The 26,530-nt window shown below is 51.5% G+C and overlaps 1 protein-coding gene across 1 annotated transcript in view; it reads left to right on the plus strand.

The window, feature by feature from the left end:
- Padi2 (peptidyl arginine deiminase 2) overlaps positions 1-25,977 on the plus strand; it is a 42,995-nt gene extending 17,018 nt beyond the window's left edge. Inside the window, exons 4-16 of the mRNA XM_028753961.1 lie at positions 1,891-1,952; positions 3,745-3,862; positions 4,587-4,712; positions 9,567-9,745; positions 10,517-10,620; positions 11,365-11,476; positions 12,802-12,909; positions 15,138-15,289; positions 16,290-16,434; positions 17,881-17,974; positions 20,316-20,401; positions 22,771-22,899; positions 23,283-25,977. Of these exons, the coding sequence (XP_028609794.1) occupies positions 1,891-1,952; positions 3,745-3,862; positions 4,587-4,712; positions 9,567-9,745; positions 10,517-10,620; positions 11,365-11,476; positions 12,802-12,909; positions 15,138-15,289; positions 16,290-16,434; positions 17,881-17,974; positions 20,316-20,401; positions 22,771-22,899; positions 23,283-23,516 (1,649 nt within the window). The 3' untranslated portion in view covers positions 23,517-25,977. The remainder of the gene's footprint in view (positions 1-1,890; positions 1,953-3,744; positions 3,863-4,586; positions 4,713-9,566; positions 9,746-10,516; positions 10,621-11,364; positions 11,477-12,801; positions 12,910-15,137; positions 15,290-16,289; positions 16,435-17,880; positions 17,975-20,315; positions 20,402-22,770; positions 22,900-23,282) is intronic.
- Positions 25,978-26,530: the final 553 nt, after the last annotated feature.

A 26,530-nucleotide genomic window follows, 5' to 3' on the forward strand; every position in this document is an offset into this window, starting at 1 on the left:
TATTCCCTTCTGGACTATAAATGAAGTCACAGGGCTGCCATATGAAGGTGTGGCCAGTGACCTTCAGGTGAGCAAATGTCGAGAGTTTAAAGGTGATTGGTTTTGGACACTGTCCAGGTATGACGTCAGCCTGTGGCAGCCAGGGGTCAGTTGCATCAGTGAGAGGGATGCCTCAGAGCAAATGTCTCAAGTCCAAGGCTCCTGGAGGAGGACCACCCTGCACTCTGAGAACTTGGATTTGTAGGGGTGTCGTCTCCCTGCTGGGCGGCCTCCGATTCCTGGTTTGCGTGGGAGTGTGGGTCTCCTACTCGTAGCTGGTGGTGGGGGAGAACAGCCCTGGAGAGTGCCAGCAAGCTGGCTGAGTGCTGTGTTCCTGGAGTGAGGCGTGGCAGGCCTCACATTGTAGCTGGGAGCCAAAGTCAACATTGTCCCTACTGCGATTAGACGGCCTTCCCTCTGCGCTGGGATTCTCTGCCAACCCAGCTCCATCATGAGCCACAGAGGCGGCCAAGCAGCTCCCCCAAGCCCGAGTTTGCTCCTTTCTGAAATGGATGTGATCGCTCACCCCGCGTCCAGTAGCAGCAGGTACTCCAGTGGGACACCTTGCACAACTGTCATCGGTGGGACACCTTGTAGCATTGGGCTCCAGGCAGGTCCTGGAGGGTGGAACGCTGGAAGGTGCCTCTTCCCCATACCCCATGTTCTTCCCACCTCCTTCTGCACCCACAAAAGCTGTAGTCGGGTCAGTGGGAATTGAACTGTGGACCAAGGAGACACCTGAATGTGACTCTGTACCCCACTGGGCTTATCCTTCTTGTGTCAGGACCCTCCCCCCACCCACCCAGAGATAAGGTGTACCCCAAAAATGGGCTGACTGGGGTATATCCCTTCCCATCCTGTTTCTGCCATGGTTGAATTCGTAGTTGACATGAGACAGGCTCACATCTCATGCTGAGAGCACTCCCGTGTCTCCCCAGCAACACCCCACCCTCCTCCCAACAACGTCCCCTAACTCCGGGTGGTTTCACTGCCCTAGTCGGCTAGTCGACAGCAGGAGGCATGAGGGACGTTACTGACATCTTGAAGGTGGCAGCCAAGGAAGCCACTAAACGCCCTACACCCAGAACAGGTCCACACATAGAGTTACACATCTCAGAAAGTCAGGAGTGCCAGCTTTTGCAGTTGGTACAACTCCTGTAACTAGAACCCCATGCTGCAGGTGAGGGAAGAGGGGCCGAGAGAGAGGGTGTGGAACCTGTCCAAAGTCACACAGCTCATGACCGAAGAACCAGAGTTCCAACGTAAGGCCATCTCCTGTTGAACCTTCTCTCTACCACACAGGCTCTTCGTAGCCTCTCTGTGAGAGCCTCCAGATGCTGAAGGTCTCTTCCACAAGAGAAAGGGTCACCAGGGACCCTGCCCCGGATCAACTATCTGGACCTAGCTTTACAGATTCCCTTAGATGGACAGGGACTGGAGACATGATTTCTCAACCAAAATAAAATGAGGAGAGACGGAAAGGCGGAGACGCAGACAGGCATGTATATGCCTTGATGCTCTTGAGACAGACGAGAGGAAGGAATTGGAGATACCGTGACCCCTTGGTTTTTCCCTACTACCTATGTGTGACCTTGGGCATGTGACCTGGATCTCTCATGCCTGTACTGTGAAGATCAGCCCCCCGCCCCCACCAGGGTTTACAGGGACCCGCCCACTTCCAAAGCTACTTGTGTCTGCTGGGGGTCCCCGGGAGATGATGACCTCAGCAAGGCCTTCTCCTTCCAGCAATCAAGTAAATGGGGGAGCTGCCCCCCCATTCCCACTGGGCTCCTCCAACGGCGCCACAGCTGGCTGCTGGCTCTTCAGCTCATGATTGTCTCTTGTCTGCAGAGATCTCCCTGGATGTGGATGCAGACCGGGATGGAGAGGTGGAGAAGAACAATCCTAAGAAGGTTAGTTGGCCTTGAGGGTGGACACCATCCCAACCCTGACATGGGTTGGCTGACATGATGCCGGGGGGGGGGGCAGCTTCGAGGACACCACAGGGACTACATTGGCCAGAGCTGTTCACCAGAGAGGTCAGCTACCACTGCACGCATGGGGCAGGAGGCTGAGGCTGAAATCAGCCTGCAGAAACAGCACGGCAGCGGGGATGGGCCACAGGCAAGCCAGGCCCTGTGGGATCTGCTTCCCCAGCATGGGCCACAGAGCTGAAGGAAGACTTGATGTTCCTGAGGCAGAGGCTGCCCAGGAAAGCCATTTGTCCCCCCTCCCCCCGTGCCTCTTCTTTTAAATTAAAGTGGTAGAGGATGGTGTTAGTACACACCTTTAACCCAAGCACTCAGGGCCAGAGGCAGGCCTGGTCTATGTAGAGAACTCTAGACCAGCCAAGGCTATCTAGTGAGACCCCATCTCAAGAAACCAGATAAATATAAATACAATTAAAGGGGACCAGCAGAGGTGGCCCTTACCTGTCAGCATCAGGAGATAGAGACAAGAGGATTGGACATTCATGGCCAACCTAAGCAAACCCTGTCTTTAAGCGGGGAGGGAGGGCACTTTATAGGAAATCTCTTAAAAACAGATTGTAGGTCTTGATAATCCTGCACAAACTCCTCAGGAGGCTGAGGATGTCGCTCAGTTGATAGAATGCCTGCCTTCAGTGCAGGAAACCCCGAGTCTGCTCCCTGGCATTGACCTGGGGCTAAGCAATCAAGGCAAAGTCATCCAGTCCCTTATCGAGATTTTCCATACCTGGACCAGTGACGTTTTCACATTGTCTTTGCTCACCCTATAAATACCGTTTCTATTAGCTAGTAGTGGTTGTGCATGCTAGGAATCCCAGATCTCAGGAGGTAGAGGAAAGACCATCAGGAGCTCAAGGGCCATCCTCTGCTACATGGTGAGTTAGAGGCCAACTATGTGAGACCCTGTCTCAAAACAAGAATGCATTTATCTCTTAGATTCTAAGATCAGGTCAGGCCCAGAGAATAGCAGAAACCTAGAGAGACCAAAGTTCAAGAAAGACTGATGGAGATGACTACGTCGTCACCATTGTATGAGCTCTGAGCCCCGGACTGAACATAGAAAGAAAGGACGGTGTCGGGAGCAGGACACCTGTCCTGGAGATCAGAAAAGCATCTTCAAGGAGAGCCCGACACAGTAAGGCCAAGCAGAGCAGATTGGGAAAGAGGGTCCAGTGTGGCAAAGGCCTGGGAGTCTCTGGGGTGCAGAAGTGAGTGGAAGAGATCAGATGCGCAGGCCATGGGTCACCCAGCCTCGTGTCTCACCAGTCTCAGGGAAGATCAGAGAATCCAGGCTTTATCTGAGTTAACAGTGAGGGCTTCAAACAGGGAAATGGTATGATCCAGCTGGAGTCTGCTCCGGGCACTGTAGCTTCAGGCTAGAAAGCAGAGCAAGGTGCCGGCCCCCTTGGGAGCACTCAGAGCGTGTCTGGAATCAGTCACCTCAAGCCTGTCTTAGAATGTCAGTTCCTGCCACCACCTCTGCCAGGCACGGTCATCTCACACCAGAGCTGAGGTCCACATGTCCCATTCAGCCTTCCTGTCTCTCTGTACTCTTAAATATGGGTCCCTTTTAGGTACTGGATTTAGGAATAGAGCCTTCCAGCTGCTGTTCTAGAGGGTAGGAAGTACTCCTTACCGTGTCTGTCCCTCAGTATCCCTCAGAGGCTGCACAGGGATGGAACCAGGGATGGCACTGATGGTGTCCCTGACATTGCAGGCATCCTGGACCTGGGGTCCTGAGGGCCAGGGGGCCATCCTGCTGGTGAATTGTGACCGAGACACCCCATGGTTGCCCAAGGAGGACTGTAGTGACGAAAAGGTCTACAGCAAGCAAGGTGCCTGTGGGGCCACACTGGGGGACAGTGGGAGCATGGTGTTATGCCCTGGGCAGGACAGAGGGTGAGGTAGGAGTATACTTGGACCTACAGGGGATAATGACTCAAAAAATGTTCGGTGTGCAAAATAAATGACTGCAAATGTAGTTCAACTGCACCTTGACAGGCATGGATAAAAAAAATAGCCTGGAAGGGCCAGCAAGACAGCTCAGAGGGTAAGGGTGTTTGGCAAGAAGCCAGATGATTTGAGTTCAATTCTTGGAACACACATGATAAAGAGAGAACAGATTCCCAAAAGCTAGTCTCTCTCTGTCTCTGTCTCTCTGTCTCTCTGTCTCTCTGTCTCTCTGTCTCTCTGTCTCTCTGTCTTTCTCTGTCTCTGTCTCTGTCTCTCTGTTTCTCTCTCTCTCCCTCTCTCTCTCTCTCTCTCTCTCTCACACACACACACGCACACACACACACACACACACACACACACACAAATAGATGGGTCAGGCAAATCTGAGTTCCAAGCCAACTGCCAACCTGGTTATATATATATACATACATATATATATATATATATGAAAAAATGAAATTCCCAGAGGGTTGACCTGGTGCTGGAGCTAAGTACCTTTCCCTTAGACTTCTGGTAGTTATATGCGTGAAGGAGGGGCCTTGAAAAGGCAATGGTGAGCCCCGCTCCCACAGGATCCCCTTCCTAATCTCCCTTATCTCCCCACAGACCTCCAGGACATGTCTCAGATGATCCTGAGGACAAAAGGCCCCGACCGCCTGCCTGCCGGGTATGAAATAGTCCTCTACATTGCCATGTCGGACTCAGACAAAGTGGGCGTGTTCTACGTGGAGAGTGAGTGATCCCTCAACCCCCACTTTCGCGGCCTCTGCCCTTCTCTCTGTGTACAGGTTCCCCGGGGCCATGGAGCCCACAGATATATCTCTCTCTCTTCCCCTGAGAAGATTCAATGTCCTCTGTCTACATACTTCTCTCCAGTGGCCAGGGGAGGAAGTCAGGGTCCTGTGGCCTTCATGATACCTGAGGCCAGATAAAGACCTCCTCCAAATAGTGTCAAGTGTTTCCGACTTTCAAAAGTCCTTGGAGGTGCCATAGCTGCCCTTCTTCCTCCCGGTGGTGACAGGGTGTCCTGGGTGCCACCATGCTCTCTACCTTGGTGCTATTCATCTAATCTGCTTATGCCATTGAGCCACCCAGGTGCCCATGCAGTAAACACAACTGTCCCTTCACCCCCACAGCCCTGGAGGAGCCGCCCCTGAGTGAGGAAGACCTGTCAGAAGAAATGGAACAGATCAGGTCCCAGACAATGTCAGCACAGTCTGCGCTGGCTAGGTGGTCTAGAGAGGTCCTCTCTGGGGAGTGACATTTGAGATAATACTCAAAAGAAATGAGGAGACAGAGCTGAGGGGGAGCTGGCGAGGAGCAAGCTAAGCAGGGCACAGCATACAGCAAGCTCAAAAAAGGGGACGGTCCCTGTACTTCTGAGGAACAGCAAGACCAGGCTAGTGGGCTGGGCCGGGAGAGCCAAGGTCAGCCAGCCAAGCGGGGAGGGCCAGAGCAAAGACAGGGTCTGCAGTTTGTCCTTAGTACAGTGGAGAGTCACCTCAGGGATTTCGTTTTTGATTGTTGAGACAGGGTCCCGTGGTCTCTAACTCCTATGTAGGGAAGGGAGGGTGGCCTTTACTTTCTGAGCCTTCTGCAGCCACCTCCTGAGTCTGGGATTATAGCCACACACCACCATCATGCCCGGTAATGTGATGCTACGGATCAAACCCAGGGCCTAGTACATGCTAGGCAAGCTGTCTGCAACTGGACCACATCCCCAGCCCCCAGAGGGTTTGGGGCAGAACTGTTAAAATCTATCCCTGTGAGGCGTTCCCTCTGTAAAGCACCCTTTACAGTTGGTCAGACATTGTGGAGTCTGCTGTCTGGGGACCAGAGCCTTGAGCTTCGCCCTGGGACCTTCTGGACAGACCCACTGGAAACAGGCAGTCAATATTGCAGGGTCCTCACCTCAAGGAGTGACTTAGTTGGGACACTGATGGACAGAAGTCCACCCTGGGCTCTGACCGCTGGTTGGAATGTCCTGAGTCAGGCTGGCTCCACTGCCCCAGGGAGTTGAGAAGCTGATGTTTACATGATCCAGACCAGAGTTGCCATGCAGCAGAGGGGGACCAGGGGGACTCAGTCTGAGCTTTGACTCAGTCTTGGCATTGACCTGTGGCTAATAGCAATATCCCTGCATTCTCTAGATGCTTCTCTGCTTTGCTAACAGGAGTACACTTAGGGTTGGCTCCACTCCCAACTCTCCCCTTCACTTGCCATTCGAGATGGGTCCTGAGCTGGTGAGAAAGGGCTCCCGCTGTGAGTGGATGGAGAGTGGCCCCTGGATGTCTTAGCTGGGGCACCATCTCACAGGGAGGGTGGCTGCTGGGTTGGGGACCGCCCCTGGAGTCAGTTTCCCTCTAGATATGGACTCCAGATGTCTTAGTTTGCTACTCCTGTGATAAAATACTCCAGCAAAAACAATTTAGAAGAAAATGGGTTTGTGCCATCTCATGCTTCCAGGTTACCATCCATCATAGCAAGAAAGCCACAGTGACAGGTCAGTTCTCTCTTTGTTCTGTCCAGGGTCCAGCCCATCAAATGGTGTCACCCACATTAACACACCTCAGTTACCCCAATTAAGAAAATTGTTCACAGGCCAACCTGATCTAGACGCTTCCTCCCTTCCCAAGTGAGTCGATATTGTATCAGAATAGACAATCAACCAGGGGAATACTCTTGAGTCACCATGGCCCAGCACAGGGGACGATGGATTTTAATCTTTTTCTTCCATGTGAGCTTGTGGGGGGATTTTGTCTGATTCTGACTACCCTGTGTGTCATATGTCATGTTACTTCAATGTCATGACCTGTGTCCCGGGAGAGACAGTCCAATTCCTCACAAGGTCAGGAGCTGGACCCTGGGATACCAAGGGTGGCCTCTATAGTGTGACATGGGCTTTATGGGGACCCTACTCTCATGCTCTCCAAACCAGTTGGCCCATGAGAAGCTGTCTGTAAAACTGTAGCTATTGCTTTGGCTGGAATTACACAAACTGGTGACTATTAGGACCAAGATGGACAGAAATCTCCAGTGCTCCTTGGGGGACCTAGAGACTGGATCCTCCAGTCTCAGGTCTACTCAAAAGTTGGAGACTTACCTTCTCCCACAAGGACATAGTAACCAACTTGTCCCCATTTGTCCAGGACCTCCCTGGGGTTTAGCACTGGATATCTGTCATGCCAAGATATTCATCCATCACAGGCAAGTTGAGACAGCCAGTCATACTATCTGTCTCCTTGTCACTAAAAAAGCTGTGGGAAGTCAGACCACGTGCTGGCCAGCCAGGGCAGATGACTGAAGTTCGGGAGAGGCCAGGGGTTGGCTGGCAGGTCCAGCACAAGGCTGGGGTCCACTCAATAGGAGTGCATTTTTGATGCTTGCAAAGACAGCCAGCCCATGTCGGGGGTGGCAGGCTCTGCACCAAGTTGGGGACTCTGACCAGCGATGGATACTCTTTAAAACAAGGGCTGTGTTGTTCCCGCCTGAGATTCAATCTGCCTGGTGCTGGCACAAACTGCCAGAAAGCAGCCCCAAATAGAAGATGCATTGTGAATCACGGGGCATAGTCTACATACGGAGGAGAGAGCCACCAGCTGCCAGCCGCTGTGCAGAACAAATCCTCCCACCTGACCCACCTCCCTCAGGCATAGCTCCTCTGTCCCAGACCCTGTGAGAGTCTAGGGAAACTTGATAACATCAGCTTCTGTGAGATCAGGGTAGCTTCAATGTTTGACATCACTCCCATGAGCACAGCCGAAGTACAGCCTGTGTCCTGCGGATGTTGGGGGTAGGAGGGAGTCACCATAGATACACATCCGGCTGGATCTGAGCACAGACAGGGCCCTAGGGCACCTGCTGGTGTTTGGGATGAGAAGAATATCACTTTCTGTGCTGGCCTTTGATAGGGCACTTGGGATCTTCAGGGCGTGTGCATCTCAATGCTCAACGCTGCCCCTGGGAGGCTGAGATGCTACTTCCGAGCCTTCCATCTGAGAAACATTGGAAGGCAAAGGGCTGAGTTACACAGCAAGGGGCAGTGTCACCACACCTAGATTCTCCTCCCTCCCAGTCCCCTTAGGTCCCAGCTGTTACCTTGTTCCCAAGGTTACTGAAGACATTGATACTGTGGCGTCTGTAGTGACCCTGTAACACAGGGACTGCTATCCCCCAGTTGCCAATTGAGTGACCTGTTTGAGAGATGAATGTAATTCACAGGTTTGTAACTTGCAAATGATATCTGACCTGAAGTCCCTCTGACTTGGGAAGTGAATCAGGTCACCTGTTCATGTGTCACTCAGAATCAGGTTCCAGGTGAGCACACTGTCCTAAAGGAGGTGCTGTCGCAAGCCTGATGTCTCCCGAAACACAGGCCTGTGTTTTTCGTCATATATCCCCGGAATGGATATATGGGAAAACACAGTTCTTCGTCATATATCCCCGGAATGGTCCTGTTCCCTGTTCTAACCCTTAGGCAGCTGGTCATTAACCGATGTCATTGTTGTTGAAAGCGCTAAACTGATCCTGATCTGCCCTTCCAGATTTGCAGGGCATAAAGAAGCTGCTTCTGGAACTCTCTAGGGCCCTAGCTCCAGCCCCTTGCCAATGCAAGTACCTCCTCCCTCCAAGTCCTTGCAGGCACCCTGCTGACCCACAAGGGTGTCTCAAAGCCACTTCCCTCTCCTCAGAAGTCTCTCCTGCCCTTCCCCACTCTGAATAACAGATAAGGTCTCCACCCTGGTGCTGCCGTTAGATACTTCCCACATCTGCTGTCTTTATCATGGACCAAGTACCACCTTTAGACACAGAGGTCTTTGCTCATGCTGACCAAAGTAATTCAGTTCATGGGACCAGCCCTGAAATTCCCTGTGGGGCCTCTCCCACAGGGGCTGATGGGAGTCATTACTTCATTCAATGGACATTTATTAAATGCAATCATGTACCAGACAGGCAGATGGCCTGGCAGGGCTGTCTCTCTCAAACATTTGCACAGGCTGCAATGGGGAAGGTCCACACAGACCCTGGCTTGCTCTCTGGGATTGGACAAAGGACTCCTTGAGAGGATTAAGAACACAAGTCTTCCAGGCAGAGGGACCAGCGCTGCAGAGAGCTGGGAGTTTGACGGGGCAGGAGTGAATGCCGTCCGTCCCACCACAGAGCCACACAGCATGGCTTCCATGATAGGGAGAAGAATGTCTCAAACAGATGGTGTGCCCATGTTACAGTCATAAGAAGAGAACAGGAACTCGCCATTTGGAATTAGATGTGGAGCCCCGCCCAACCATTTCTGCTTTCTGGGCCTGTTTCCTCCTCTGTAAAATGGGAATAACACCTTCCCGTGCTACGCTGGCCATCCCGTTCCCAAAGCAGCTCATTTTCCAGATGAGGAAGCCGGAAGCCAGCAGGCACACAGCGTGCTGAGGCTGTGGTGTTGACCCGTTTGCAGCATCCTGTGGTGTTTTCTCTCTGTGTCTAAAGGACAAGTCACTCTGTCCCTTTTCCCCACATTAGAGAGCTCCCTGACCGGCTCCTGATGGGAGAGGGTCCTAACGTGGGTCCGCCCTCCCCCCCACCCTCCTACAGATCCGTTCTTCGGCCAGCGCTACATCCACATCCTGGGCCGGCAGAAGCTCTACCACGTGGTTAAGTACACCGGTGGCTCTGCGGAGTTGCTGTTCTTCGTGGAAGGCCTCCGTTTCCCCGACGAGAGTTTCTCAGGCCTGGTGTCCATCCACGTCAGTCTGCTGGAGTACATGGCGGAGGTGAGAGCCACAGGCCTCCCATGGGCAGCCATGTATGTCCCCGTCTCAGACCTGGGAACTTTGACGGGGCAAGTAGGAGGGAAAATGGGAGTGACTGAAGCCTAACCATGTGACTTTACAGTTCTGAGACTTAGTTTCCCTATCTGAAAAGGAAAGATAGTGCCAGCTAGCCCCTGGGGATGGATTGGTACAAGCAGAAATATGTGGTATATGGAGCCGGAAAGATGGCTCGGCAGTTAAGAGCGCTTGCTGCTCTTCCAGGAGGACAGAGCTGATGGGCACCTCACATCTGCATGTGACTCTAGCCTCAGGGGATCTGAGGCCCTCTTCTGGCCATCCTGGGCACTTGCACGCACATCTACATAACACTCACAAACACAATCCCACACGTGCATAGAAAGACGACGACACTTGCCGGGCGGCAGTGGCACACGCCTTTAATCCCAGCACTTGGGAGGCAGAGGCAGGAGGATTTCTGAGTTCGAGGCCAGCCTGGTCTACAGAGTGAGTTCTAGGACAGCCAGGGCTACACAGAGAAACCCTGTCTCGAAAAACCAAAACAAAAGAAAAAGAAAAGAAAAGAAAAGAAAAGAAAAGAAAGAAAGAAAGAAAGAAAGAAAGAAAGAAAGATGATACTTGGCACAGTTCTCAGCATACAGCAAGTGCTCAATAAATGTATTGTTATTGGTCTCACCCACTAAGAGAGAGACTAGGACCACACACATGCACCCAGTGTGACTCTGTGATGTCCTTCTTCTCTCCTGCCCCCAGGGCATCCCGCTGACACCCATCTTCACAGACACTGTGACGTTCCGGATTGCACCCTGGATTATGACCCCTAACATCCTGCCTCCTGTGTCAGTGTTTGTGTGCTGGTAAGGGTCAGGTGTACCCCACACAGGCAGGGTGGCAGGGTGGCCAAGAGCTGGGCCTCGGGGTCAGACTCACCTAAATCCAACTCCGTCTCTGCCCCTTAGCAGCTATATGACCTGCAGCGGTTCAGGTGGCCTCTCTGTGCCTCAGTTTCTCTGAGACTGAGACGATATCTCTGCATTGATACATTTATCCTGGCTCAGGCTGTGTGCTGCAAAAGCCAGGCTTCTCTGTTCTCTTTCAATCCTCCACTGTGTGGGGCGAGGTTCTTGCTGGGCAATGGTACCCTGCTCCTTTTGCTCACTCATCCAGCAAAATTTTACTGAGCATTTACTGTGTGCTTGGCTAGCACAGCAAGATGAACAGGAAGGGCAAGAAATAACTGCACGTTGATGCCTGACAACATCAGAAGGGACCCTCTGCCCACCCCTACCCTTCATGCCAGGGTCTCCCGTATCCCAGGCACAGTACTTTCTAAAATACGGGGAGTCAGAGAGGCCGGGCCTTAAGCATGTGGAGTGAAAGGTCCCTTCCTTGTCTTATTTATCAGTGACCTTGACAATACTGCCTAAGAGGGTAGGGTTGTGTGGCCCGTGGTCCCAGTGACCTTTACAGAGTAGCCGTGGATACAGGCGGGGCCTCGTCACCACACCTCAGTCTCGAGTGCTAGCAGCCTTGACCACCCAAAATGGGTGACGCTCGACCCCCTCATGCTTCCTCCTGGCCACTTTCCCAATGTTCCCCAGCATGAAGGACAATTACCTGTTCCTCAAAGAGGTGAAGAACCTGGTGGAGAAAACCAACTGTGAACTGAAAGTTTGTTTCCAGTACATGAATCGCGGTGACCGCTGGATCCAGGTGAGGGGCTCAGGGCCAGAAGGGGCTCGCTGTGAACACCCTGGCACCCAGCTGCCCACGCGGGTGTGGATGATCCCTCTGTCCGCTCAGGAGCACAGAGACCTGAGAGAACAAGTGTGGCCTCTAGCAGCAGGCTACACTGAAATTATCTGTATGAACCCACAGGGACTGGTGCCGGGCTCTCAGGGAGTACTCGGTGGCGGTTACAAAGAAAAAGGCCAGTCTGTGACAAAGACACAGAAGACGCTTGAGCCAATCCTTTGAAGGAAATTTATTTAGGATATGGTCATTTATGCTTTTAAAATGAGGCAGCACAGTGGTAGCTTACACTACCCAGCACTTGGGAGGCAGAGGCGGGAGAATCTCTAAGTTGGAGGCCAGCCTGGTCTACAGAGTGAGTTACAGGACAGCCAGGGCTACACAGAAAAACTCTGTCTCAGAAAAATAAAACAAACAAAAGTAAGGTCGGTGCCTCCAAGAGATAATTGTGTGGTCTTCCGATGGCAGAGGCAGTCTGTGGAGAGAGCCTCTGCCATCAGTGGCTCATTGGGAAGCAGGCTGGGGATGAGATGTACTTCCCGCGCCAGGCTCACTTGTGTGACTTTTGTGTTAAATCTTATATGGATTATTGGGGGTGGTGCACGCACCACAGCCCATACATGGAGGAGGTCAGAGGACAACTTGAAGCAGTTGGTTCTCTCCTTCTGTCCTATGAGTCCAGGGGACCAAACTCAGGTCACCAGCCTTGGCAGGAAGCTCCTTTACCTGCTGAGCCATCTCCATGGCCCTGCATTTGCTTTGATTTTTTGAGCCAGACTCTCACTTTGTGGTCCAGGCTGGCCTTACATTCCCAAGCTTCTGGCCTCTCAGAGTGGTGAGATTGGAGGTGTACACTGTCATGCCTAGTTTGTTGTGCCTTTTGGTTTGGTTTGGTTCTGTAATAAGGTCTCCCATACCCCAGGCTGGCCTTGAACTCACTATGTAGTAGGGAATGACCTTATACTTTTGATCCTTCTGCACTCGTTCCCACAAGTGCTAAGGATTCCACAGGCATGTGCCACCATGCTCAGTGTATGCGGTACTAGGACTTGAACCCAAGACTGCGTTAGCCAAGCAGTCTACCACCTGGATTACATTTACAGCTCTTTGTTTTGTTTTGTTTGTTTGTTTAAAGCCAGGGTCTCAATATGTAGCCAAGGCTGCCCTCATACTCTGTAGCCTCCTGCCTCTGCTTCCTGAGATCTGAGATTAAATCCCTCTCTAACATGTCCCAGACACCCCTGGGTGCTGCCACAGCTGACAGATCTCCCTATTCTCCCCCACAGGATGAAATCGAATTTGGCTACATTGAGGCACCCCACAAAGGCTTTCCAGTGGTGCTGGACTCCCCTCGAGATGGAGCACTGAAGGACTTCCCCATTAAGCAACTCCTGGTGAGATATTTAGGACTGTCTGGGGGTGACAGCAGGGACTCCTAGAGGACAGCATAGTCAGGAGATGTAGAGCATCCCAAGATAACTAGTCTCCCACTCAGGGCCTCTGTTGTCTCATCTGCAAGATGGGTCAGTGGGTTCTGAGGTCCGATGCATTCTCTAAACTGGGAGAGATGCATTATGGGAAATGAGAACCTGCTGCTGCCCCAACTCTCAAACTTGTAGCTAAGTAAGTTTCAAAGAGGCAAGAGAGAAGTCTACAAAGTCATTGTTCACCGGGACTTTGTGATGTGAATCTCAGTGTTGTGGGGTTTACAAAGGCAGCTTGACTTCTCGCTGTTCTGGGAGGCTGTTATCACGCCCATGATGTGGCCTCAAGCCACGTGGAAGAGTGAAAAATATCTTTCCGCATCCCCACCCTTCACTTTGAGCCGGAAGCCCATGTGGAGCATATTTTAGAGACAGCAACAGATCTGGCTTTCCCGTGGTCACATGAGAGACAGACTCTACTATAGATGCCGGGCCATTCAGAGGTGACCATGCCCAAGTCCCCTCTGGAGATGGGGAAGAACCGATGTGTGAGCCCTGCTCTGAGATGACAGAGGGACATGTCGTGAACAGCACCCCCATATCAGAAAGGGGACCTCAGGCAGACTTCTGAACCTTCATAGCCTCAGAGTACACATCTGTAAAACAGGAAACTGTCAACCAGGATCGTTACTCCATCAAAGGCATGCCAGAGGCGCCAGAGGCATCAGACCTGAGCCTGATGAGTGACTAACATGGTCTGGTTTCACCACCCAAGCCTGGAGGCTGCCCTCTGTGGCACTCCATGTGGGGCTGTCCATTTTCCCTGACACTGGAGGAGAGGGCCATCAGATTGACCACCCCAGGGCTACCACAGGCAACAGAAATGGAATCCAAGCTCACAGCCCTAACCTTTCTCTTCCCCTGGCCTCCACTTGTCTTCAGTTCTCCAGGCTGACCTGGTGCCAAGGTCCAGCCTGCATTGTTCCCGAAGGCCAGGCCAGGCCCGGCTTTGTGCTGCATGCCTGCTGGCCTGTGTGATGCTGTAAAGTCCTAGCTGCCACCTGTGGCCAGCTCACACATGGCCAAAGAGGGGCCCCAGGCGAGAACGTGCTAAGCTGCCGCCATGCACCACGCTGGACATGCCTGTCCCTCGAATCTCTTAGCAGGCAGCATAGGCAACATCTGCCTACCACACAGAGTTCTCTTTTTGGTTGGCTTGGGTTTCTTAGAGCAGGCAAATTAGTTACTCCCTGCTCTAGTACAAACTCCCAAACAAGATCCCTATATTTTAATCAAAAAAGAATAAATATATATAAATATATAAAAGCCAGAATGGGATCTTTTAGGGAATCCTAAAAGCCAGAATGGGATCTTCCCCTCTTGTATACGAAATGAAATCCAGTTTACTGAAGGACGAAGAATGCAGCTATGGGCATGATGGGCAGTTGATTGGATGGGTAGGGGTGAGTGTATCCGTCAGTTATCAGTACATAAGGCTGCAGTGACCAGCCCCAGACTGTAGTGACTGACAACAGCCAGTCTCTCCTGCTGTTCACAGCCTTACTGATGACTGGCTGGCTGGCGGAGTTCTCGTTCTAGATCTACCCAGCCTGACTGAGAGCTGCCCCTCCCCTCGTGTGGGAAAAGAAAAAGAGCAGACTTATGCCAGATGCTGGCCGTGATCTTGCTCATATTTCATTGGCCAGAGCAAGTCATGTGACCCTGAGTTCTTTTTCAGGGAGATGCCAGAAGTCATTCACAGTGGGGTCAGGATGCACAATTCTCTCTCTGGGCAGGTCCAGCAAACCCCAGGGGACAATCAGTTCCCTACCTTGCCTCCAGCCTCCTAGTTGAAGGCCTCTCTCATAGAAATGGAAACCGAAGTTCAGAGAAATTCTGAGATGGCCAGTAAGATCAACAGAATCTGTGAGGCCAGATCTTAATATCACACCCGGTGCCTGTACCTACAGAGCTGGGCCCGGGCAGAGATGGGGTGCACATACATTACACCCACTCTGTCTGTCAGTATGTTCACACATTCCCTGACAGCAAGAAACAACCTCAAGTCACAGCTATCCTCGAGCATGAGACTTCAGACTGCAGGTGACACTGGGTTTGTCACCAGAGAATGGCTGCCGGGGAAGAGGGCTCCTGGCTTTAGGGGGCTAAAGGCAGATGTGTGTCCTCTCTCTCTCCAGGGCCCGGATTTTGGCTATGTGACCCGGGAGCCCCTCTTTGAGACTGTCACCAGCCTCGACTCCTTCGGGAATCTGGAGGTCAGTCCCCCAGTGACTGTGAATGGCAAGACATACCCACTCGGCCGGATCCTCATCGGGAGCAGTTTCCCTCTGTAAGACCACCTGGGGTGTGTCTGGGGGTGGGGTGGGGGGACAAGAGCATAACTGTCTCTTGGGGGGCGTGGGGGGTGTATGTACCTGGAGCGGATCTAAGGGAGAAATATCCCCTTCCTCAATGGTGTGTAAATGTATAGACATCCGTGGAGAGAAAGTCAGGTTAGCGTTTACATCTCTGTATAAAGTAAAATCTGTAAACCCAATCTGTATAACCCACTAACCCTCTTCCACAAATGGGAGGATGTGTGGGGAGATATAAGCCGGGTGGAGAAGGAGTGTGGGACTCTAGCGAAGGTAGAGGGAGCAGAGGGGGAGAGGGAGGGGGTAGGGGTGTCTCTGAGTGAAAAAAGAAGAGACAAAACATGGCCCTGTCTCACAGGCATGCGTCCCTGCCTCCTTGGGCTGCCCATAATAACTGTACTCTCAGTCCAGCCAATGAAAAAGCAGAGTCAACTTTAACCCAAACATTGCTGAGAGAGAGTGCACGCCCTGGGTACTCACTGCACAAGAGTTGCCTTGAACCTGAGGTCACCCAAGATTTGAGTATCAAGTCCCTCTGACCCACATGGAATCCTCCTTTATCTGCGGTACATGGGCAATGACCATTAGCCCACCCTCCCCCAACTCAGTGGTCACATGCACTTGGCCGCTACTTCCTGTGCCTCAGCGGAGTGCCAAGCCTTTGCCCCGCCTCCAAGATGATGGAAGTCTCAAACATGTCAGTCCCATGCTCAGCATGGAAGCTGGCTGCAGCTGCTTGCCGGCCAATTCCTGGGCCACAGGCTGAGCTCTAAGCTGTCCATGTTGGTGTGACAGTGGCCGTACCCTTTTCGGGCCTGGGGCTCCCATGCCCTCTGCCTGCACCAGGGTCTCAGGTCTGCAGCTCAGGTGCCACTCTGTGCCCTTGCTGGCACCACCCAGATCTGGCCTGGGTTCCAGATGCCAGGACACAAGAAAAATCTGCTCAAAGGCTCCTCTTCTCCAACTATGCCCTAGGTCTGGAGGCAGGAGGATGACCAAGGTGGTGCGCGACTTCCTGCAGGCCCAGCAGGTGCAGGCGCCCGTGGAACTCTACTCCGACTGGCTGACTGTAGGCCACGTCGATGAGTTTATGACCTTTGTCCCCATCCCAGGCAAAAAGGTGAGCTGATCGCCTAAGACTAGAGTGAATTCCGTGGCCAAGAATCCGTGCCCTGCCAGACTTGGCCGCAGACCGTGGGATCTAGAACAAAGAGAGAGCAGCTGAAGGTGGTTTTGTAATGTTGTGGCTATGGCAGGCAGTTTTAAACCCACAAATCCAAGAGATCAATAGTTCCACATGTAAGCAGTATGAAAAATGTTATTTTGTGTTGCACATACATGTTCCTAAAGGTGTGTGCTGTGTGTACATATGTGTGTGTGTGTCTGTCTGTCTGTCTGTCTGTCTGTGTTTAGGAGTCAGAGATTGAGGCCCACTGCCTTTCTCAATTAATTATTATTTTATCTTTTGATAACTTATCCTGGAGCTCAATAGGCCAGCCAATAACTCCAGGGAGCCGCTTCCTCTGTTTCCCCCTCCCCCTCTGCCTTAGTCACTCTTCCATTGCTGTGAGGAAACACCAGGACCAAGGTCAATCTTGATGAAACAAGAAAACCTTTACTTGGGGCTGGCTTACGGTTTCATAGGTTTAGTTTGTTATCACTGTGGTGGGGAGCATGGTGGCACACATGGGACTGAAGGGACAGCTGACAGCAGCATCCTGGTGAGCAGGGGGAGGGGGAGGGGGAGGGAGGTTAGGGAAGAGAGAGAGAGGGGACCTGTGCAAGGGCCTGGGCCTGGTGAGGGCTTTTGAAACCTCAAGGCCCTCCCCCGCCCAGTGACACACTTCCTTCAACAAGACCACACCCCTTTATCCTTCTAATCCTATTAAAGAGTTCCTGTCCCTGGTTTCTAAGCATTCAAATATAGGAGCCTGTAGGGGACATTCTTATTCAAACCCCCAAACCTCTCTCCATTCCGATGCTGCGATTACACTATCGTGCCTGGCTTTTTTTTTCTCCCCAAAGTGAGTACGGGTGACCAAATAAAATCAGGTCCTCACACTTGTACAGCAAGGACATTGCCAACCATGCTGGCCCCCATGTAAAAATTATTATTTTCTATCCTTTTTTTTTTCTAAAGTCAAGTCTTCCTCTTCGACTCTTACAGCCCACCTCAGGTTGGACTAGCAATTCATGTGCTCCGTCACACCCAGATAATGGCTGATTGGTCACAGTGGTCCAGGAAATGGGATTGGGCTGAAGGTTCTGGGGCAGACCGTCCTTTTTGAAATGAAAGGACTGGCTGCCTCTGTGCATCCTCAGATTCTCTGCAAACTGCCTGTCCCTTTGGGGAAGCCCTTCGCTGCCACCAGCTCGGGTCACAAGAAAAGAGACACAGTCAGTCAGTCCCTAAGACAGACAGACCTTCCTAGGAAGCCAGTGGCACTCAGCATGGAAGGCATGAACTGCTGGGCAGCCATGGCTCTAGTCCCTCTGGTGTCCTGGCTACCTCCCCCCCACATCCCCACCCCCGACAATGTGCCACCCACTCGGGTATCTCTTGCAGGAATTTCGGCTACTCATGGCCAGTACCTCTGCCTGCTACCAGCTCTTCAGAGAAAAGCAGAAGGAAGGCCACGGGGAGGCCATTATGTTCAAGGGTGAGTGATCACAAGCTCTTGGCAGGAAGCCCCGCAGAGCTCAAGATGGACCTTGTCTCTGAGCACCCAGCTGCACCACCAAACCCAAACCAAAGATCACTCAGGGCTGGGGATGTGGGGTTGATGGAGTGCGTGCCTAGCAGGAACAAAATCCTGGGTTCGATCCCCAGCACTGCATAACCCAGGTGTGGTCCTGCTTGCCTACAGCCCTGTCACTCCTAGACGGGGGCTGAAGAGTCCTAACTCCAAGGTCATGTGACCCTGTCTCAAAAGAGAGAAGGGCAAAGTATGTCTTTAGAACTAATATTTACTAGGACACCAGACCTAGGGGGGATCCAAGGACCCAGACTGGCATGGCATTTGTACCTGGAGCTTGTGTTTTCAAAACAGTGGGACGGAAGCCAGGACCTCCTCAGAGGGTCATGCACTCTTCCGCCAAGCCACATCCCCTTCTGCCGTACCCCACCCGCCCCCCAGAACAGTAAAGAGGGGAGAGAAACTGGTGGCCTAGGAGGGAAGTGGTTTCAGTGACATCCTGCCTGCAGGGTCTGGAGTGAGGCTCTGTCTCCCTCCTAAGTGGGGCAGAGCCAGGGATGACTTTTGCACCTGAATTAAACATGAGAAAGAGAATCAGCTGGGGGAACCCTGCCAGGCAGCATGGGGAGCGCTACCACAGCACGCCTTCACACTTGCTGGGGTAAAATAGATACAATGTATCGGTCATTGTGTCTTACCATCCAATATATTATACTATTGTTAATAATCACTACCTTATCTGTCCTGTTAGACATTTCTTTTTTCCTTAAATTACTTTTTGCCGCATCTCAGCTTAGTATCCTAACATAGTCACTGGTTAGTGCTACGTTGTTGTCCTGTGTCTAGTGAGTGGGACTGGGGTGTTGCTCGTGTCCAGAACAGATTCACTTAAGACTACCATTGTAGCCAGATAGTGGTGGCACACCCCTTTAACCCCAGCACTCCAGAGGCAGAGGCAGGTGGAGCTCTGAGTTTGAGACCAGTCTGGTCTACAGAGTGAGTTCCAGGACAGCCAGGGCTGTTACACAAAGGAACCCTGTCTTGATAAACAAAACTAAAACAACATAGAAAGAAAGAAAGAAAGAAAGAAAGAAAGAAAGAAAGAAAGAAAGAAAGAAAGAGAGAGAGAGAGAAAGAGAGAAAGAGAGAAAGAGAGAAAGGAGAGAGAGAGAAAGAAAGAAAGAAAGAGAGAGAGAGAGAGAGAGAGAGAGAGAGAGAGAAAGAAAGAAAGAAAGAAAGAAAGAAAGAAAGAAAGAAAGAAAAACACTGCTAGCCTTCTGTTTTAACCTCCTGATGGCAAGTTTTTTCTGGGTTAGCAGGTATGAGGCTTGACTTTCTAGAAGCTTCCTTTCTATCCTAAGCTTGCCTCAAATGCTGCCTACACACCCCATGGTTAGATGTATTAATGCCATACAGTCACAGGGAGGACCGTGGTGTGGTGGCAGCGCAGGCGCAAGGTCCCACAGCCCTGGTCTCTCTGGTGCTGTGATATTACAAGTCTAGGCCATGCAGAGAGCTGACAGGCAGGCTATTCCTAGGTCAAGCAAAAATAAAATATAACGGTCTTAGCACTCGGGAGGCAAGGCAGGAGATTACAGATTACAGGCCAACCCATACTACAGACTCTAAAATAAATAAATAAATAAATAAATAAATAAATAAATAAATGGAAAAATGTTAATCAGATATACAAGGCTCACAGCCTTGTGGTCCGGCTGCCTGTGTGGCCGTTTGCTGTGTGGGGAAGCTTTAGAGAATCCTGGAACTTCTGGGACTCAGCCTCCTCACCTTTAACAGTGGCAGCTACCTCACAGGAACATGGGGAAGACTGTTTGGGGAGGACCATTAAATTAATCCACATTAAGCATCTAAAAGATTGCTTATCTAGTGTATACAAGATCCTGGCTTCCGACCAAAGAACAGACTGCAGGCACTGGGATGTCACTAATCTGGCCTAAAGCCTCCAGGCTATGGAGCTGGAGTCAAAGGTGCCTCTCTCCAGGCCAGACACTGAGAACCACAGGAGGGGTGTTTGAACCCTGGTCAGCTGCTAACGTTCAAATAGGGCACTCAGGCGTCTTCTCCTCCTGCCAGAGAGCGCAAGGTGCCTACATCCCCTTCCTGGCTTAGGAAACATGGTGGATCTGGAAAGGGAAATGTACATGCCTCCCTGATTAAAAAGAGACCACCCTCCTTCCCCCTCTCCCCACCTCACTCCCACCCCATCCCCCACTGCCAGCAAGTAGCTCAGATGGGACACCCAGGCAAGCCCCTGAGGTTCACTGTCATCCTCTGACCCCCACAGGCCTGGGCGGCATGAGCAGCAAGCGTATCACCATCAACAAGATCCTGTCCAATGAAAGCCTCACACAGGAAAACCAGTACTTTCAGGTACAGGAGTGGGTGGGGGGAGGGGACACTGGAGGGCAGGAAGGGACAGCAAATGGTGTGCTGTCTTGTCAGAGTCTGGTTCTATGGAAAAAGGTAAGGAGCTTGAGGCTTCTAGCCCTGAGAGGGCTCAGCCAAGCACCTGCTGGACCTGCTTGCTGTGTTTCTGCACCAAGAGGGGCCTCAGGCTTAAGGAGCTGCAAGCCCAGCAGGAGATGGGAAAGCAGTTGTTCTATCAGACAAGTGCTCAGAGCACAGTCCCCTTAAAGGGACACCAAAGCTTCAGACTTGCTGCCTGGACAGTGGTGGCCTGAACACATCCCTCACTGGAGTTTTGGCATCTCACACGTCCCTGAAAGTGTGTACATGGCCATGACATTCTGCTTGAGTCTTAAAAGGTGCAACAGACACTAAACCCAGCACCCGGGAGAAGTAGCTCCATTGGTAGAGCTATTGCCTTGACAGAAAGCAAGCCTTGGATTCCATTTAACGATGACCTAGGTTATGCCAGAGGCAGGTGGATCTGTGAGTTCAAGGCCAGCCTGGTCTATAGTTCTAGGACAGCCAGAGCTACACAGAGAAACCCAGTCTCAAAAAAAAAAGAAAGAAAGAAGGAACAAAAGAAAGAAGGAAAAAAGGAAGGGAGGGAGGGAGGGAGAGAGGGAGAGAGAGAAAGGAAGAAAGAAAGAAAGAAAGAAAGAAAGAAAGAAAGAAAGAAAGAAAGAGAAAAGAAAAAAGAAAGAAAAGGAAGGGGGACCAAGCAGAAACAACAATTTAAAGCAAATGGCCCACTTGACTCACGAGAATGCAGGGTGTTTGGATTTCTAAGTCAGTTTGAAGAGTCAAGAGGCAGAAAATAAAACGGAGGCTGGCCTCAACAGACTAGACTGCTTACTTAAAACAGTGAGGGGCAGACACAGCAGAAAAGGGGTGTCTGCGGAAGAGGGAGAGGGTACTTAAGGTTTATATAGGAGGTTAGGGAAGAGGGAAGTCAAGTGTAACTTAACTCCGGTTACCTGCAAACCCAAAGTTTCTCTCTCACAGAGTTATTTGTCCAGACAGGGCAGACTTTATCTTTAGACCCTGCCCTGACCTTGCTATCAGGATGTGGGTCACAGTGGGCAACTGAGTCAGGCAATGGAAGTGAGGAAAGGGGGCAGTAGTCTCAACACAGGGCCTGGTCAGGGTTGGGTGGAGTTTGTTCAAAGTTCTGTGGTTGTGTGGACTTCAGGCACAGGCTGATCAGGGCGCCATCTGTGCTAGCTCTATTGGTTGGTATGCACAGGTACCCTCATGACTGCGGAGGTTCAAAGCTTCACATAAATACCAGCACAGCATCCTCAAAAACAGAGCTCTTAGATGCCCTGTGGCATTTGAACAGGACCTTGCATCTCATTCTTCCTTGGGGTCAACCTGAACTGATGACCATGGTCGGGGAGTTTCCCAATATCAGTTTGCTCAGTCATGAGTCACTGTAACACCCCCTACCCCCACACACACACGGCTTAACCACTGAGGTGGAAGGAAGTGGCAAGAGATCACCAGTTGGCTCTCATCTGAAGCTCAGAGAAGTTGGTACAACCCAACCACTCTCTGAAGCAGGACCTACTGGACCTCATTGGGGCTGACCTCTGACTTTCCATCCATGATATGATCCCTGTAAGAAACACACACACACACACACACACACTGTAGTAAGAGCTCTGGAAAAGCAGGGTATCAAAGCCAGGCAGTTTATCTTACAGCTTTGCAAAGCCCAGCTTGGGGGGGGGGGCAGTGATTGACAGCTGAGAAGAGTTTAAGCTCTAAGGCCCACCCCTCCCGGCTTGCCTCATGAGCTGGGTAAGCAGGAAGAAACAATCCTGCTGGTCACCTGGGTCTCTGTCATTTAAGTTTGTCTGGTTTTCAGAGAGGACTGTGCTGAGTTCAGTCTCTGGTTTACTGCGTTTTTACAGTTGTCAGGAACGTGGCTGTCACAGCTGCTGGCTGTAGGCAAGCTCATGCTAGCATTTTCTACTGGAAAGTTTAAGTTGGGTGGAGGGGGTGACTAGACTAGCAAGCATTAACAAGAGTCTAGCATTTTCTGTTCATGTGTAGCTCTTCCTCGAGTCATTTTTGAAAAATGGACCATTAAACCAGGCATAGTGGGGCACGCCTTTAGGCCTAGCACCTGTGGATCTCTGTGAGTTCAAGCCCAGCCTGGTCTATATAGAGAGTTTCAGGACAGCCAAGGCTACAAAGAGAGATCTGTCTCAAAAAAAAATTATTTTTCCCTTATCTCTGGTGGAGAGATGCTGGAGAGGTGACAGGGATGCCAGCTAAGCAGGTGTGTGTCCCCTGACCTCAATGCTTCCCCTTTCCCCCTCCCCCAGCGCTGTCTGGACTGGAACCGTGACATCCTTAAGAAGGAGCTGGCATTGACTGAGAAGGACATCATTGACCTGCCTGCTCTCTTCAAGATGGATGAAGACCGCCAGGCCAGGGCTTTCTTCCCTAACATGGTGAGACACTCCAGCCTCATCCCCTCAAGCCACCCCTAACAGGGTACAGCCAGCCCAAGAAGAGCCCAGCTGAGTTGCTGTGCCATGCTGTGCCACCTCACCTCTGGCACTTACCCTCTCTGAGCTCCTCTGTTCCCTGCTGGGGGTGACATGCTTAACCTTGCTTTCTCACTATGTGTCCCCTGCCCATTACAGATAGGAGAGTGCTTTGCAAAAAATATCACGGCACAAACCAGGCTTAGCTCAAAATCTGTGCCTCAGTTTCCCCACCTCTAAAGGAGGATCCCTGATAACACTTCCTACATAGGACTATAACTCGAGGGCCTTGACACCCGCAGGCAAACAGTGGCTGCTCCCTAAACACTTGCTCCCCTCCCTCCCAGGTGAACATGATCGTGCTAGACAAAGACCTGGGCATCCCCAAGCCCTTCGGGCCCCAGGTGGAAGAGGTGTGCTGTCTAGAGACACATGTTCGAGGCCTGCTGGAGCCCCTGGGCCTTGCCTGCACTTTCATCGATGATATCTCTGCCTACCACAAGTTCCTGGGAGAGGTTCACTGTGGCACCAATGTCCGCCGGAAGCCCTTCACCTTCAAGTGGTGGCACATGGTGCCCTGACTGCGAGGGACCCTGACGTTTCTTCCTCCCCTGCGGTCTCCTGGTCCTTCCTGTGCCCCCAAGACCTTTCCCTACAAGAAGCGGGTGGGATTGGGGGATATATGTGCCTTACTGTCCCCTGGAGAAGGACCTCAGTGTCCACTGAAGCCACTCCAAGTAAGCCCCACCATCCCCCCACCTGAAACTATCAGGACCTGTGGTTAGTGTGCAGAGCTCTGGCAGGGAAAAGCGGACTTCAACAAATCATGTAGTCAGACTGTCCCCCAAGAATTCTCAGCCTCTACGCCAAATCAGAATGAGGGGAGAGAGAGGGAGGCTCTGAGGTCACCCATCAAGGTAGACCACAAGGACCAGGGCCAGAGTCCTGGCATCCTTTAGATGGTACCATCACTCCAGACTCTCCTCCCTCAGGTCCTCCTGGGGCTCCCTGCACCCATTCATTCCTTACAGATTCCGGTACACTGAGTCCCCACTCCCTGAGGGTCCAATCATTCAGTTTAGAATCTTCCAGAAATAGGTCTTAGCAGAGGAGAGTTCTTCATTTTCTGTGGATGCATCCTGCCCAAATTTGGGCGGAGGGGGAGGTCTCAGACTAGCATCCACGGTCCAAAATTCAGTATATGAAGATGCTCCTGCCGGCCAGCGCTATTTCCGTTCTCTCACCTGGTCCTCAATTCTCTGGCCAGTCCGTGGGCCTCTTTTCCCTTGTTCTATTCTGGACACTGCCCCTCCAGCAGCTACACAGTTTCTTTGCCACCAGGCAGATTCAGGCCTCCTGAGGGTGAGAAACAGCCTGTCCCTCCTCTTAGATGCTGGCCCCAGTGTCCAAGGATGCTGGCTGTGCTCCAGCTCAGTGGTCACTTCCCAGCTAGCTACTGCTCCAGCAGTGGAATTTCCCAGCACACTTTCCAAAGGCCTTCCATCCAGATACAGGGAAATTTATCCCCTCTGCTTCACTAGAAAGGCCCCGCGGAGCTGTAGAGATGGCTCAGCAATTAAAAATGCTCCCTGCTCTTAAAGATGACCTAACACCCACAACTGTCTGGAATTCCAGATCCAGGGGATCCAATACCTTTTTCTGGCCGCTGAGGGCGCTGCACACGTGTGCACAAACCCATACACATAAATACATTTTTTTAGGGTCTGTGGTTAAGGTCGAGTGGTTCAGAGCACTTGCTGCTCTTGCAGAGTTCTGGGGTTCAGTTCTCAGCACCCAGGTGGTGGCGCACAACTACCTATCACTCTAGTTCCAGGGGGTCCAGTGCTCTCTTCTGCCCTCCACGGGTTTCTGCACACAGATGGTTCACATACACACACTCAAACACACATACAAGTAAAGTAAAATAAAGGTTATCTAAAAAATAAAAAATAAAATAAAGAAGGTCCTTTAAGGCCAAGAAGATAGGAAATATTAATTCTACTTTGAAGGGTTAAACGGTCCTGTTTTTTAACCAAGGAAAGGGTTACAGGCCTTCATTCTTAGAAAGGGTTACAGGCCTCCATTCTTAGAAAGGGTTACAGGCCTCCATTCTTAGGGGAACAAGATTGTTATCATGGATTCTTCCTCAGCTATGCAATCAATGGGTCGTATGCCACTGAGCAGAGGGCAGAGACCTGGACTCTGACAAAATAAGCTAGCCAGAGACTCGCTTGTCCCCAACAGACAAAACTCACATCTACATGGCCGTCCTTTCCCCTTGCTGTGGTAGGCTCTTTGGAAACACTACCCAGTATATTCAATAAGCATTCAAGACAACAGTCGCTGCCTTCAAGAACTAGGGCTGTGTCTGCTTTTCCATCCAGCTGGGCCTACAGCGCCATGCCAGGTCAGGCCCCAGAGCCTCCAAAGCTGTCATGTCATCCTCTGTCTCTGGGGACAGTGGTTCCTGCCCTTGAGAGCAAAGCTCCAAATCCTGTCTCCTGCTCCAGAGTAGAGAACACAGGCACCCCTCTGAGGGAGCTGATCTGGAGATGTGGGGTTTCCTCGTGTGTGGTGTTCGGTTAAAGTGACTTTACTGCTTTTATTTTTATCTGCGTTAGGAGGAAGTGAGCACCTCCCACATGGAGGCCGCTTGTCTTTGTAGATTGTGCTACAATTCTCCCTGTTGGCTGTTTCAGCAATTTCTGGAACTCCAGGACTCAGACACTGCCTGTCCCATCTCACTTACTCATCCAGTGTGACTCCCCCGAGTGTGGATGCCCCACCCTGTGGACTCCTTGCTCTTCCTACCCTCACTGTGTGGTTTGTTTTTTTTTTAACTTAGGCCCAGATGTTCTGGGCTACACCAGTTCCTGTTTCAATGTTAATTTTGAAATGCTCTGTGAAGTGCGGTGGGGACAGCAGGAAGATGGCGGGAACCAGGCAGAATCAACTTCCTGGAGAAGAAGCCAAGATGGAGACTGAGAAGTGTTTGGGGAAGAGCCAAAATAAAGAGCAATAAAATAAGCCGTCCACGGGAAATTACGTGGCTCTGGGTGGTATTTGTGGCTTCCGAGACATGATCGCAAGTCATGTGGATCACATGTGGCCCTCATGGTCATGAAGCTCTTACTGTTCTGAACATAAGGTCTTGATCCTCATCAAACCCATCTTCAGGACCTGGCACTCCCTCCCCCCATCTACCCCAGACACACGCACGTGCACATGCGCACGCATACACACACACTCAGGACTGTGTCACACGGCCTCAACCCAAGGTCATGACCAATATCCACAGTAAGGTTAATCAATCTTGTTTTAAAGGTGAGTTTCCCCAGGTACACACAATGAGGTAAGCATGTGGGAGCCATGAGTTGTTAGCCAAGAGTCTCCAAGAGACACGGTCTGGGAATTGTCGAGAATAGGGTATTGGAAGTGAAGATATAAGCAAGGGGTATAATTTTGGGGCCAGGTCATCCCAGTGCCCCCTGTGAGCTCTGCAGAGCTGATGGCCCCTGGAAGTTGATCCCCACAGAGCCCAGGTCCCTCTGCTCCTGACCAGCGGGGCACTGACTCTGGTCTCTTTGGTATTTGA

This window comes from Grammomys surdaster, unplaced genomic scaffold (genome assembly GCF_004785775.1).
Source record: "Grammomys surdaster isolate TR1022 unplaced genomic scaffold, NIH_TR_1.0 125977, whole genome shotgun sequence".
Lineage (NCBI taxonomy): Eukaryota > Metazoa > Chordata > Mammalia > Rodentia > Muridae > Grammomys > Grammomys surdaster.